Consider the following 15021-nt stretch of genomic DNA (forward strand, 5'->3'; position numbering starts at 1 on the left):
CTTGACACAAACTAGAGACATATCTGGGAAGACGGACTCTGTTTTTTTTAATTTTTAATTTTTTATGTGCATTGTTGTTTTGCCATGGAATTGGAGTCACAGACAGTTGTGAGCTGCCATGTGGGTGCTGGGAATGAACCAGGGTCCTTTGGAAGAGCAGTCAGGGCTCTTACCACTGAGGCATCTCTCCAGCCCCGGAAGAGGGACTCTTAACTGAAAATGTCTCCATACGATCGGCAAGTCCGAGGTGCATTTTCTTGATTCACAACTGATATAGGTGAACCCACTTCACTGGGAGTGGTGGTCCTGGGTGCTATAAGAAAGCGGGCTGGCCGGGCAGTGGTGGCACACACCCTTAATCCCAACACTCGGGAGGTGTAGGCTGGTGGATCTCTGTGAGTGTGAGGCCAGCCTGGTCTACAGCGCTAGTTCTAGGACAGCCAGGATTGTTACACTGAGAAATTCTGTCTCAACTCCACCCCCCAATAAAAAAGCAGGCTGAATAAGCCATACAAAGCAAGCCAGTAAGCAGCACTCCTCCACAGCCTCTATATCAGCTCCTGCCTGCAGATTCCTGTTCTGACTTCCTTCAGTGATGGACTGTGATACAAAAGTGTATATAAAATTAAACACTTGTTTCTTCTCCAAGCTGCTTTTAGTCATGGTGTTTTATCACAGCACAATATTATAGACTGCGTGTTTACATCGAACCATGTCCATTCTGTTTATCCTGAGAATTAATTCTTCAGCTACTACCCTCAGGTGCACATAGACCACAGGCCAAGCTAATCTGATCTCAGGTGACAACTAGTCAAACACAGACAGGCAAGAGAAAAGAGGCCATCTCAGACTGCCCAGTCCCACCTGAGCTGGTCAAGGCCAGAAGAGTTTTCCCCGCTGTGTAACCACTTGCTGACCCTCAAAAATACACAGAATAATAATTACTGATCACTTATAATTCATTGAAGTTTATGGCAGTCTGTTACATGCCAAAATTGAAGGAACAAAAATTATCAGAAATTACCAAAGTCTAATTCCACTACTTATTACAAGTAATAGCTGATATTTGCTAAGCTGAACTGTTTTCTCATTTGTTTTTTATTTTGGAGTTTCATAAAACTATTTATGAAATTCTGTATAACATGAGTTGAGGAGGAACCAACTCAGTACTACTTTTTATGAACACTTCAATACCTTGGGTTTCCTAAATCAGTCAAGTTTAATTTCAAACTCTAAGCCTATGTGAACTCAGATCCAGTACTACAAACTCAGAGATGAATTTGACTTTTTATTGTTGTGGTTGTTTCTAACCAAGAGCTAACTAACAGAGGAGCATGGCTATTTTGGATATTTTGTTATTCGATATTTTCCCTGAAAGTACAGCCTTTTCTGAGTCCCAGAGTTATCTACCTTAAGGCCAGGAGCAAGTAAAGGATGCCTGCCCCTGTAAGCCCACCCACATTTCTCCTGTGTGCAAAGGAGGGCCTCCAAACCTCCAATTTCATACTTACCAATGGTGTGTCAATATTAAGATGAGCTTATTTAAAAAATTAGAATTATAAAGTAATGATTGCTGAGGTTTACAAATGAATGTGGAGAACAATTCACTTATTATTGCCCCTTAACTCATGAGACGGCATGCAATGACTACTTAACAACAATTCACTTATTATTATCCCTTAGTTCATGAGACTGCATGCAATGACTACTGAATGACAGTTAACCACAGTCTTGGGCAATGTGGTCCTTACTTTATCCAGGTCATGAGTTCCACTGTATCTGGATCATAGAATTCCTGTAGTTCGGTTAATTCTGTAATTAACCTTGGAAAAAACTAAAACACAAAACAAAATACCCAGAGGTGTAAGTAAAGTTTAAACTGTTTCAGAATATTCCAAAAGACTAACTTGAAACACCATTGACCTGGCAGAACTGCCAGGTATCTGCCATCGTCACGGATTTATTCACTCTTCTCAACCTGAATAATTTTAATTTTATCATTTACTCACTGCTTAGACTCAGTAACTAATGTTATCACTAAACAACCATCAGTTATATCTTTCATGCATAGACATATTAAAGAATAAAATTCCAGGACAAATACTTTATAGGTTTCTTGGCAATTAGTTTCCTGTTATATTCAGTTAAGCCAAAAACTTTATTTCATTTCACAGATAATAAATTGAACTTACCAAAATGCATTTAAATATTAAGACCTCGGGCAATGGTGGCTCACGCCTTTAATCCCAGCACCCAGGAGGCAGAGCCAGGCAGATCTTTGTGAGTTCGAGGCCAGCCTGGTCTACAGAGCGAGATCCAGGAAAGGCACAAAGCTACACAGAGAAACCCTGTCTTGAAAAAACAAAACAAAACAAAACAAAACAAAAAAAGTAAAAAAAATAAATATTAAGACCTACTTATTACTCAACAATTTTGTCAGTTATGATAAGAATTTACAACAGCATTAAAGAAAACTGCATTAAATGGCACTCTAAAAATGTTTCAGGCTGATGTGATAGGTTACATGTGTAATCCCAGCACTTGAGATGCTGAGTCAGGGGGAATCACCAAAATTCAAGGCCAGCCTGGGCTATATAGTGAGACCTTGCTTCAAAAGACAACAAGCAAATAAATACCAAAAAATGTTTTGGGAGCAAAAGTTGGTGGTGCATGTGTTTAATCTCAGCACCTGGGAGGCTGAGGCAAGCAGATCTCTGTGAGTTGGAGACCTGCCTTATCTACATAATGAATTCCAAAACAGCCAGGGCTACACAGTGAAGGCCTACTTCAAAAGAGAGAGAGAGAGAGAGAGAGAGAGAGAGAGAGAGAGAGAGAGAGAGAAAAGAAAATTTGTTTTAGCTCTTTTGTTAGGTTCCTAGTGAGAGGAAAGAAGAAAAGGGAGCAGCAACACTAACAATATCAGCTTTGTGGAAGAGGCAGACAAATCTCTGTGAGTTCGAGGCCACCTGGTCTACAAATCGCGTTTCAGGACAGCCAGGGCTACACAGAGAAATCCTGTCTAGAAAAACCTAAATAAATAAATAAAATCAGCTTTGTTAGTACACTGTCTTGATAGAAGCTTCCTATATACATACATAAATTTATCACTTTATAGATAAGTACATTTTCATAATATAAAAGTTCAGTTTTCTTACCTCTTTCCACAAACTAAGACCTATAATAGTGGGCACAGCCATGCTCAGAATAAGAGCCTAAAATAGTAAAGCAAAAAGGGTTATGGGTAAACATTTTAGACTATATGCCAGAAGTGTTCTCATTGACTCTGTGACTCTGAATATCCGTACAGCTAAAAATTCAATCAGAAAGACTGACATCCGCATGAATCTGGGTCAAAGTGAGGTGAGTGAAGATGAATGTGCTTCAAACACACTGAGGTGTTAGTGAAAATATTTGCTATATAAGGAAGACCATCCAAAAGGGAGGGGGAGCATGGTAACACACGCCTTTAATCCCAGCACTTGGGATCTGCATTCAAGGCCACCTGGTCTACAGAACTAGCTCCAGTCCAACCAGGGAGGGATACATGGTGAGACTCTGTCCCAAACAAAACCAAAGTTAACGCTGTGTGCTGGAGAGATGGCCCAACAGTTAGAGTACTTACTGCTCTTGCAGAGGACCAGGGACCGGGGGCCAGTTCCCAGCAACAACATGGTAGATGGCAGTAGACTGTAACACCCTCTCCTAACGTCCCACAGGCTCATGTACACATGTGTACATACATATAAGTTAAATAATTTTTCAGGGAATGGTGGAGCATGCCTTTAATCTCAGCACTCAGGAACCAGAGGCAGGGGAATCTCTGGAAGTTCAAGGCCAATCTGGTCTACATAGAGAGATTCTGTCTCTAAATAAATAATTTTAAAAACATTAAAAAATTAATGCTTAGTTGATCTGAATTTATGGTTTCCTATAATCCTAAAACTGAGATAGGCAGGAGGATTAAGGATTTGAGGCCAGTCTGAGTGATTCTGTCTCATGGAATAAACTAGAAAAGATTACTTCCATAGTGATATTTCAAACAGCAAACATGTAAAACTTTTCAAGATTTATTTGATTTTGAATTTATGTAGGCGCGTGTATCTCTGAGTACGTATGCATGTTGAATGCTGGTGCCTGAGGTGGGTAGAAGGCACTGGCTCCCTGGAGCTGGAGTTATAGGTGTTTGTAAGGCACCTGAGAGAGGGGCTGGGAAGCTAACCGGGGTCTCTGTAAGAGTAGTTCAGCTCTTAACTGCTGAGCCATCTCTCCAGCACCAACATGTGAAACTTCTACCAGAGCTCTATGTTATAAAGAGCTTACAAGTAATTATGAACTAGCATCAAAAGCTAACAGCAAAAGGCACCGAAACCACACAGGAAAAATAGCTAGCACAGACCACCTTACTATGTCAAAATGAGAAAATATAAATTCTGGAACTAAGACTGGAAAAATAAGAGAAGACCACCGTTAAGTATAATTTATTATCTTCTTGCCCAAACCTGTCCTTCTTATTCTATTTGTGGTAGGGGTTTGTTGGGTTGTTGTTTTAATGTTTCATCTCCTTCCAAACCATCAGAAAGCATGAACGGCGTCCTCTCCCACTACCACAAATGACTCTGTCCAGATTCCCATATTTGGGGATAACAGGGTTAGAACATCCAGATACAATGGGTAAGCCTCAGAGAAAACCCCCATCATCGTGAAATTTCCCCTGCAGGTAGATGTGGTCTACAGAATTAAGCTGGTGGGGATCCAACCGGAACGCTCAGGAATGCTAGGCGAGCACTCCACTGAGCCACACCCCAGTTTTCCCTCCTCAGTCTGTTTTGTTTGGAGACAGCATATTACTGTGTAGCCAAGGCTGACCCCAAACTTGGAATCTTCTAGTCTCAACTACCCAGTCTATCACACTTGACTCTAACATTTTACTTATCTTTAAGAATGCAGCAGAACAGTGTAAATATTCCCATGGGAACATACATAGATCTAAGTAAAAACAAGGAAAATATTCTAAAACCTAAACCCCATCATACAGAGTGATCTCAGCTCTTCAGAAGGCTGAGGCAGGAGGACTGCTAGAAGCCAGGGGTTTGAAGGTACCCCTAATAACACAATAAGGAATCTTTTAGAAATAAAGGCTATACTTCATCTATGATCTTCAGGAACACGGGAAGGGGCCCGGTCCTGCAGATCCAAAGCAGCAGGATCTCCATGACACAGGACAACAACAGGATGTCCAAGAGGAGTCCCATTGAGAGCCCAATATCGATGGTGTAGCAGAAACCAGAGGCCTGGAGTCAGACCAATGACACTTTGCAATGAACACCTACAAGTAAAGATGTATGGCCTAAAGGATTCACTATGTGACTCACTGGGCCACATTTCAGCTTTCACAACGAGATGTGAGATGTGTCCTTTTTTTTTTTCTCTTAAATTTTCTTTTATTATTTGGGGGGGCGGGCGTTGCAAGTGCCAAGAGTGGATACGAAGGGACAGGGAAATGAATGGGACCAAGATGCATGATGTGAAAGACACAAAGAATAAATAAAAATAAAGTTTAAAAAGCCGGGTATGGGGGCTGGAGAGATGGCTCAAAAGTTAAGAGCACTGGCTGCTCTTCCAGAGGTCCTGAGTTCAATTCCCAGCAACCACATGGTGGCTCACAACCATCTATCATGAGATCTGGTGCCCTCTTCTGGCGGGCAGGCACACACACCAGCAGGATACTGTATACATAATAAATAAATAAATAAATAAATAAATAAATAAATAAATAAACAAACACATAAATAAATACATAAATAAATAAATCTTTAGGAGGAATTAAAAAAAAAAAACTGGGTGTGGTGATGCATGCCTATAAGTCCAGAACTTGAGAGATGGCAGCAGGTTCAGGAGTTCAAGGCCAGCCTGAGCTACATTCAATCTTGTCTCAAGAGCAAATGAAGAAACCAATAACATAAAGGGCAGGGAATGTAGCTGAGTCAGTAGAGAACCTAGCTAGCACACCAGAAGCTCTGGATCCAGGCCCTAGCACTGCATATCCTAGCACTGGGAAGATGGAGGCAACAGAATCAGGAGATCAAGATCATCCTTCACACACAGTGAGATCCAGGCCAGCCTGGCACCCTGTCTGAAACAAGAACAAGAAAAGAAAACTTTTTTGAAATGTTTTTCATAGCCCGGTGGTGGTGGTGGCACACGCCTTTAATCCCAGCACTTGGGAAGCAGAGGCAGGCGAATCTCGGAGGTGGAAGCCAGCCTGGTCGGCAGAGTGAGTTCTAGGACAGCCAGAGAGCTACACAGAGAACCCCTGTCTTAAAAAACCAAAATAAATAAATTTTAAAACATGTCTGTCATAGTCTACTTTTCTACCCATGACTTATTATTTATTTATTTATTTATTTAGGTTTTTCCAGGCAGGGTTTCTCTGTATACCCCTGGCTGGCCTGGAACTCAAAGAGATTCACCTGCCTCTACTTCCTGAGTGCTGGGATTAAAGGTGTAAGCCACCATCGCCTGGCTATACCCAAAACTTGTTATATAATTTATTGAGGCTATTTCAACTGCCTTAGTATTCATTGACTAGCATTTAAATTTTTTATCACATTTATCTATTTAATTGTGTGTGCGCGCGCATGCGCGCGCGCGCGCGCGCGCGCACACACACACACACACACACACACACACACACACACACACACACCTGTGCATACAGAGCCACTCCCAGGAATCAGTTCTCACCCTCCATCATGTGGGTCCCAGGGATTGAACTCAAATCATCAGGCTTGGGACAGGATCCTTTACCTCACTGAGCCGTCTTTATGACTCTAGCATTTTATTTTATATAACTGGAAGATAAACGAGTATTAAACACAAGATAACAATGACTCACCAACAATACTGGGTGTACAGTTCTTAATCGAATCCACTTTAAAAGTGTCATCCAAAGTTCAGGGGAACAGACACCAAATGCTGCTAACATGCACATGTACGGAGTCCAGATGAATTTCAAGCTGGAAAAAAGTCACATATCAAAATAAATCACAAGTCATACACCCTACAACCATCATTATCTGATTCCTCTTTTCTAAATTCTGTTTAACTACTCACAAATATTAATGAAGAATAAAAAACCTTTCCTTCATTTTTTCACCAACAGATTCATACCCAATTTGTTTTCCTGTTTGTTTCTGAGATAAGTCTCATTGTGTAGTCTAGGCTGGCACCGAACTCACAGATCCACATGTCTCTGCCTCCAAGTGCTGGGGTTAAAGGGGTGCGCCTCCATGTGAAGCCTTCTTTTCCTTTCCTTTTTAGACAGGGTGGTCTCCCTCAAGAGTCCAGACTGTCTTGGAACTCACTATTTAGACCCGGCTGACATCATTAGAGTCAGTCACCTGCCTCAGCCTTTCGAGATTACAGGCATGAGCCACTAATGTACACCTAAGAAAAAAGTTTCCTCTTTAAAATTCCTTACCTTCATGTTCTGCCATTAATATATATTTGTTCCAGCAGATTTATAATCATTTAAAAAGTTAAAGACTGCAGCCGTCTCCCACCTAGACTGCTCCAAAGCTGCCTGCACATCTCCAAGAGCCTGGATGACAAATAAAACAGTCTGCTCTTCCTGGGCTTCCACTGCATTCCAGCCTTCAGGACCCCAGCTTCGGCCCCAAACAGGAAGTAACCACGAAAGAATTCTACACCCCTTTGTCCCTCCCCTTTTTCTATACTGAACTGTCCAGCCCAGGGGCTGGGCTGCCCTTAAAAAAAAAATTTATTACTAATTGTATGAATTCTGCCCATGATCTTGATATATATATATTAATTATATTTCACCAGACAGTCTCCTTATGTACTTCTGACAATTGTTCTGGTATGAAAATCTTCCTATGTATGTATTGAGACAGATTACTACTGCCCTCTCATAGCCAATTGGTTTATGAATTGCTTTGATTACAAGTTTAAAGAAACTTGTCAACTTCAGCCACAGTCTTGGTTCAGCAGATACACATCCCTAATTCAAGTAAACTCTTTACCTAAAAAGATTTCATTGCAATTAGTCATTCAAAAAGAAATTGGTCCAAGATTAATAAAGTTAATGTTCTAGGAAAAGCTATTCTTTTATAACTCAGATTCAAAATATTTAGACACATTCAAAAAAATAACATGTCATATTAACTATTATAGATTTTTATATTATTCCTCTTCCCTTTTATGGATCAGAGATGTTCTGGGGCTGGGGGTGGTACGTGCTTTAATTCCAGCACTCAAGAGGCAGAGGCAGTTGGATCTGTGAGTTTGAGACCAGCCTGGCCTACAGAGCGAGATCCAGGACAGGCTCCAAAGCTACGCAGAGAAACCCTGTCTCAAAAAAACAAAAAACAAGGCACAAAGCTACACAGAGAAACCCTGTCTCGAGAAAAAAAAAAAAAAAAAAAAAAAAAAACCCACAGAGATGTTCTGGGATCATATATTACTACACCTACAGGGTGTTTATATAGTTCTCAGCTTGCCAACAATATAGGTTATTGATTTGTAATTAATTATAAGCATGTATTATTGATTATAAATAGATTATTGATATAAATATTGATTAAATATCAATACAAATTATTGATTCTTATTAAATATTTCAGAATCATTACAATATTGCTTGTCATTCTTCCAATCATCTTTAGGCTTTTAATTTATCCACATTACTCACTGCCCTAAGAGAGATTTACACACTTTTTTTTTTTTATTAAACAAAAAAGGGGAGGTACTGGAGTCCATGGGAATATACAACAGGTGACAACTAGCATTTAACAAGTCGACCTACCAGATGAATAACTCTCTGATGAGGAGCCCCACTTGGCAAGGACCATGGGTCATTGGCTGTAAATGATTGGTTGTTTCTGTCTGTAGTTTTTCTCATGTGCCACTACATTTCTTCCCTAAAACCTGCTATGGGTGTTTTCCCACTGCTTGTGTGTTTATCTCATGTAGATATTCCATCTATTAGGCACACTTATAGCTGTGGATGGTCAGGAAGATGATTTCTGCTTAAGCTGTATATTTCTGGTGAATAGAAATAATCCATCAGACTGTCATAGGAAAATAACTGTATTCTCAGCTACAAAGACAGCTTTTCACACAATTAGCTAAGACCTCAGAGCAAATTCAAAATAGACTGGTTGCCCCTAGAGACGAATTGCACAGGGGCAGGTTCCCTAGTGTCTTTTTGTTGAACCTGATAACCTTAATGTTATCAGGCAGATAACATTAAGACATAAACTCCCTGCAGCAACTGACTTTCCGCACATACTCCTAACCTCAAGGTTCAGCCAACTAACTGTTAATTGTTTAAGTCCTGAATTTCAACGTCACTCTGTCTGGGAACCCTGACCACTCAGAGCTTTGTGCCTGCTTACTCACCATGCCCGGTCAGTGCGATCTCCCTAGCCTGAGAAACTGTGTGATCAGAATGGCTCTGATTGTTTGGTTTTTTTTAAGATTTATTTATTATGCATACAGAAGAGGGCACTGTCCTTCACCGTACTTCGTTACCCCTCTCCAGGCTGTGCTGCAGGCCTTCCTATTACAAACCTTGGCAGTGAGATTCCCTCTGCCTGGAATACACTTCCCTCTTCTGCTCACAAGTTCATTTTCACTCACCGTTCAGGCCTCACCCAAGCATCTTTTCAAGTCATATCCTGACTTCAAATGTTCTTACAGCACCATTGACCCTCCCTTCAACTATCAAGTTATAACTTTAGTTTTGTATAATTAACATCTGTTGGCTCCATTTTAGACCAACAGCTGTACAAAGTAGAAAGCCTGTGTCCATGTTGCTTACCACTGTACTTTGAGTATTTAGGACGATGCATGAATCTTAGAAGACATTCAAGAGTATTTTAAGAAATAAAATGAATAATTAAATATCAGTTTGCTATATTATAAAAATCTTTGTTAAATTGCACTTATATAATTTAAAAGTTTGTATTTTTTTTTCACTGTTGTTGTTGTTGGTTTGTTTTTGTTTCCCCCACAAACAAGGTTTCTCTGTGTTGCTCTGGCTCTCTTGAAACTCATTCTCTAGACCAGGCTGGCCTCAAACTCGTAGACCTGCTGGCCTCTGCCTCCCAAGTGCTGGAATTAAAGGCTACTGCCTAGTGCCCTAAAAAGTTTATAATTTCTTAAATGTAGTTATAGAAACTGTTTTAAATGTACTCACTAGCTATCTGTAGGGAAAAAAATGAGTTTTATAACGATCAAACTGATCAAACAAATGCACTTACCCTTCCATAAGCATTGCAAGGGAACCCAGTATAAGAGTATGAATTACATGATAAATTATTTCTGGCCTTTCTCCAATTCTTCCATCTTCAAGAGTTACAGTTTCTTTCTGGGATTTACCACTATATAAAAGAAACATGTTTTTAACAGTTTGGAAAAATATACATGAAAAATCAAAGATACATCATCATCTTTGAAAACTATACCTAAAACTGAATTTCTTCTTTTTCTAAGGTCAATCATGCCTGAACTAGCAATGCTAACCAATACACTTAACCTTCAAAGTTAAGAAGCTATGCCTGGCCAGCTTCCTTTTTGTTCATTTGTTTTCGTTGTTGTTTGGACACAGGCCTTCACCACTAGCTGAGGCTGACCTAGAACACCTTTTTGTTCGTTTGTTTTCGTTGTTGTTTGGACACAGGGCTTCACCAGTAGCTGAGGCTGACCTAGAACACATTCTGTAGCTAACCTTGTCTCTACTCCAAGAAATCCTTTTGCTTTAGGCCATACAGAGTTGAGATTACATGTTTGCATCACCACACCTGGCTTCAAGATACTTTTTCCTTTTATTGTAGTGCTGGGGTCACCAAGCGTAGGTCTGTATAGTAAGTAAGTGCTGTATGTATCATCAGCCTGTAAGGGAGCATGTGTAAGAGGGGAAACTGACTGGGAAGTACCTGCTAGTAGTTCTTACATGTATTTACTTTTGGTTTTTGCAATGGGGTCTCATATAGCCTGACTAGCTCTGAACTTGGTATGTAGGCAAGGCTGGCCTTGAACTCAAGACCCAGTCTTCACCTCTCTGTACTGTTCCAATTTTAGTATGTGTGCTGCCGAATCGAGCACATCCAGTCCTCACCTCTCAAGTGATGGAATTACAAACACACTACAAGTATCCTGAACTACCTTGCTAGCATAATAAACATTAAAAACAACTATATTTACAGTGGTTTTTATTTTGTTATTGTTTTGCTTTTTTGCTTTTGTTTCTTATTTCTTGAGACAGGTTCTCAGTATCTGGTCTAGGCTGCCCTTGAACTCACAATTCAACTCAGTCTCCTGAATGCTTGGATTATAGGCATGCCCCATCATACTCAGAAAAACTGACAGTAATTTCAAATCACAGTAGTAGCTTCATTTCAATTAAATTATAATTAAATTGAAATGAAGCTACTACTGTGATTTGTGCTGTAATATATATATGAATATCTCAATCCTCCAAGATAGGGTTTTCCTGTATACCCCTGGCTATCTTGGAACTTGCTTTGTAGACCAGGTTGGCCTCAAAATCATAGATCAGCCTGCCTCAGCCTCCCAAGTGTTAGGATTAAAGGCATGAGCCATCACACCCAGCCAAATACATTATTTTTAATTAAGTAGAAATTTTAGTAAATTAGTAAATAAGTCTGCAAAAGCTTAATCTATTACTTACATATCCATATATCAAAGCTGGATTCTAAATATTCACATGGATAAAGCTAACATGAGCTTGCCTGATTAATTTATAATGACCCATGAAAAAAGAGTGGAATTAGATGCTTGCTGTAGAATATGATTTTAAGGTGTGTTACTTTTGTTTATGTTGCATTTGTTTAACTCTGTGAAGCTGTGTTGCTGTGCCTTTCTAAAACACCTAATGGTCTAATAAAGAGCTGAACAGCCAATAGCGAGGCAGGAGAGAGAAATAGGTGGGGCTGGTAGGCAGAAAGGATACACAGAAGGAGAAATATAAATAGAGGAGAAAAAAAGAAGTAGCCAGAGAAGGAGGAGGACACCAGGGGCCAGCCACCCAGCTACATAGCAAGCCATGGAGTAAGAGTAAGATTTATAGAAGTAAGAGAAAAGTCCTAAGGTGAAAGGTAGATGGGTTAAGTTTAAGTTAAGAAAAGCTGGCTAGAAACTGAGCCAAGCTAAGCCCAAGCATTTATAACTAAGAATAAGCCTCTGTGTGTGATTCATTTGGGAGCTGGGTGGCGGGCCCCCCAAAGAGCAAAACAAACAACCGATGCTCTCAAACAAACAGTATTGAAAAGATGTGAGGTGCACACACCTGTAGTCTTAAATGATTTGGAGGCTGAGTCCAGAGGATCGTCAGGAATGAGTTCTGGGTCATTTGGAGCAGCACAGCAGAACCTTCCTCTCACCCTCCTCCCCCTCAGAACAGAACCCCGGGCCTCGGGCTGCCTAGTAAGTGCTCTCGCACAGCACTACACCCCGAGCCCCAAACCGGGTCTCTAAAGAATAGCTGGATCTGAGAGCAACTTAGTGAAAGCATACACTCAACATTCACAAGGCTCTGCAGTATTAACCCAGCACTATTGGTGAAATTATTAAGGCCACTCCACGTAGTTAAAAGGGAGGTTTATTTTGTGGGGTAACTCACAAATGAAGGGATAGGTAACAGAGTCTGGGAGAGGTGAAGTGCAGTCTGGTGGTGTTCTCTGGAGAACTCGTCCAGGGTCCAGGAACCAAGAGCGCCAGCCCACCCAGATCTCGGGTCTTCAGGGTCCTCTCTTGGCCCCGCCTTGTAGGCATGACAGTTACCGAAGCCTCAGTGAGGGTTGGAACTTCCAGATCAAAGCTGGAATGGCTACCCACTACATCCCCGCCTTTTGTCTAAATAAGAAGGTTCTAACCTAATACAAGACTATATACAAAGGAATGGTTATCAAATATTGTCCAGGAGTAATAAGAGATAATGACTTAGATAAGATGGAACTACAACCAGCGTGATCAATATCAAGCAAGAAACACATACTAAAATCCAGAGAAGTCTAGAGCGTGGGTAAATGGCATGTTATAAAGATCATTCCAAAAGGTGTCCTATCCTAAAGAACCTAAATCTAATACTTAATAAGTTCTATCTAAGATATTATATATATACTAAGTTGTAACTATAACTGCTAGTCTTCAATCCCATCAAAGACCTGAGAAGGAATATAATGATACCTGAGAAATGGAAGATGGATGCAAGCAACTTTTGGGAGTCTTGCAAGAGTAGACAGAGACAGCTGGCAGCCTGGACAGTCACCTAATGTTTCTCAGCATTGTTGGTGCATTTAAATTGGCTACAGGCCTAGAGTATTTGACAGACCACTTTTAGAAGCAGGAATTCTGAGAGACCATCTTACCCTGTCTTGGCAGAGTTCAGAAGTCACTTTTCCTTGTGTCCCACTTGTCCAGAAGGACAGCACTCGTATTGTCAGCAGTTGAGGCAAGGGCAGTTCTTTGCCCAATAGGCCATTTTGTGCCAAGAAGACAAACTTCCAAATGGAAATGTCTTAGAAGCCCAACGTTTTCTCAGGATCAAATTGGTGCAGCCAGGAGCAGTTGTGTCTCACGGAAACAGAATTCTAAGTTATTTAAATGCCATATTCTCTAGGTCCATGAAGTGTTTGAAGACTACCTGTCCATCTGACCTATGTTATCTGTGAATCTGAATAACCTAACTAACATAACTATAGAGATGAAAAGCATAGGTAACTATAAATCTATAAGTCTTATCTACCTAAATAACCTAAGGACTAAGGCTTCCCGTAAACAAGATAAACAGTCTATAAGCAAATGTACTGTATAAGGACGATGTCTTTAAAATTGAGACAATACACAGGATATTTATAACAGAGGTAGGAATGTGTAGTGCAATATGCAATATGACAATAATATAAAGATCTAACAATATACAGAATATCCTAAACAGAAGTAGTACATACATACAGTATGACAGATATAAATTTACAATTTCAAATAAGAGTAGAAATATATGTACATTATAACAAATATAGTTCTGTATTTGTATCAATATACAAATTATCTTAAACAGGAATATAAAAATAGTTTACATTTGTATCAACATATAAGAATCCATAACAGTGCAAATTATCTAAGGCTGCTATTTTACTGAATTTGTTTACTAGTATATACAATAATCTACCATAATATCTTTTACCTATCCATTTGGGTAGCCATTCCAGCTTTGATCTGGAAGTTCCAACCCTCACTGAGGCTTCGGTAACTGTCACGCCTACAAGGTGGGGCCCAGAGAGGACCCTGAAGACCCGAGATCCGGATGCACTGACGCTCTTGGTTCCTGGACCCTGGACGCTGGAGGTAGACTGAGCAGAGTTCTCCAGAGAACACTGCCGGACTGCGCTACACCTTTCCCAGACCCTGTTACCTATCCCTTCATTTGTGAGTTATCCCACAAAATAAACCTCCCTTTTAACTACGTGGAGTGACCTTAATAATTTCACCAATATCTCACCCCCAATCCCAAACCAGGTCTCTAAAGAATAGCTGGATCTGAGTGCAACTTAGTGAAAGCATACACTCAACATTCACAAGGCACTGCAGTATTAACCCAGCACCACACCGACGCACACGCGCACACACACTCACACACTACTTAAAATATTATATAGCTTTAAAATACAGGAACTAGAAATACAATTGATTATTATAAACACTTACTTCAGCCTCCTAAAAATAACTTGAGTCATAGAAAGAAGACAAATAATTAACACTAAAATATAGAATGGTAATAGGGAAGATTGTGTCAATCGTAAAAAAAAATCCTGAGATGGTGCCTGGAGAGATTCCTGACAGAGGAGCCAGTTCAATGTGAAATTCCTACAAAAGACAAAATGTGTGATGTTAGAATCACATAAGCTTTCAACTACTCAACATACAGGTATTTAAAAATCTCAGTAAAAATGAAGATAAAACACTTTTTCTAAAGCC

At 40.1% G+C, this 15021-nt stretch overlaps 1 protein-coding gene across 2 annotated transcripts in view; it reads right to left on the reverse strand.

The window, feature by feature from the left end:
* The window catches only part of Dpy19l4 (dpy-19 like 4), a 64439-nt gene that overhangs the window by 13478 nt on the left and 35940 nt on the right, over positions 1 to 15021 (reverse strand). For both annotated transcript variants that reach the window (XM_059253851.1, XM_059253852.1), the window contains 5 exons: positions 14752 to 14910; positions 10284 to 10403; positions 6896 to 7016; positions 3156 to 3212; positions 1752 to 1834 (listed from right to left, as the gene is read on the reverse strand). In XM_059253851.1, coding sequence (XP_059109834.1) covers positions 1752 to 1834; positions 3156 to 3212; positions 6896 to 7016; positions 10284 to 10403; positions 14752 to 14910 — 540 coding nt within the window. The remainder of the gene's footprint in view (positions 1 to 1751; positions 1835 to 3155; positions 3213 to 6895; positions 7017 to 10283; positions 10404 to 14751; positions 14911 to 15021) is intronic.

This window comes from Peromyscus eremicus, chromosome 2 (genome assembly GCF_949786415.1).
Source record: "Peromyscus eremicus chromosome 2, PerEre_H2_v1, whole genome shotgun sequence".
Taxonomy (NCBI): Eukaryota; Metazoa; Chordata; class Mammalia; order Rodentia; family Cricetidae; genus Peromyscus; species Peromyscus eremicus.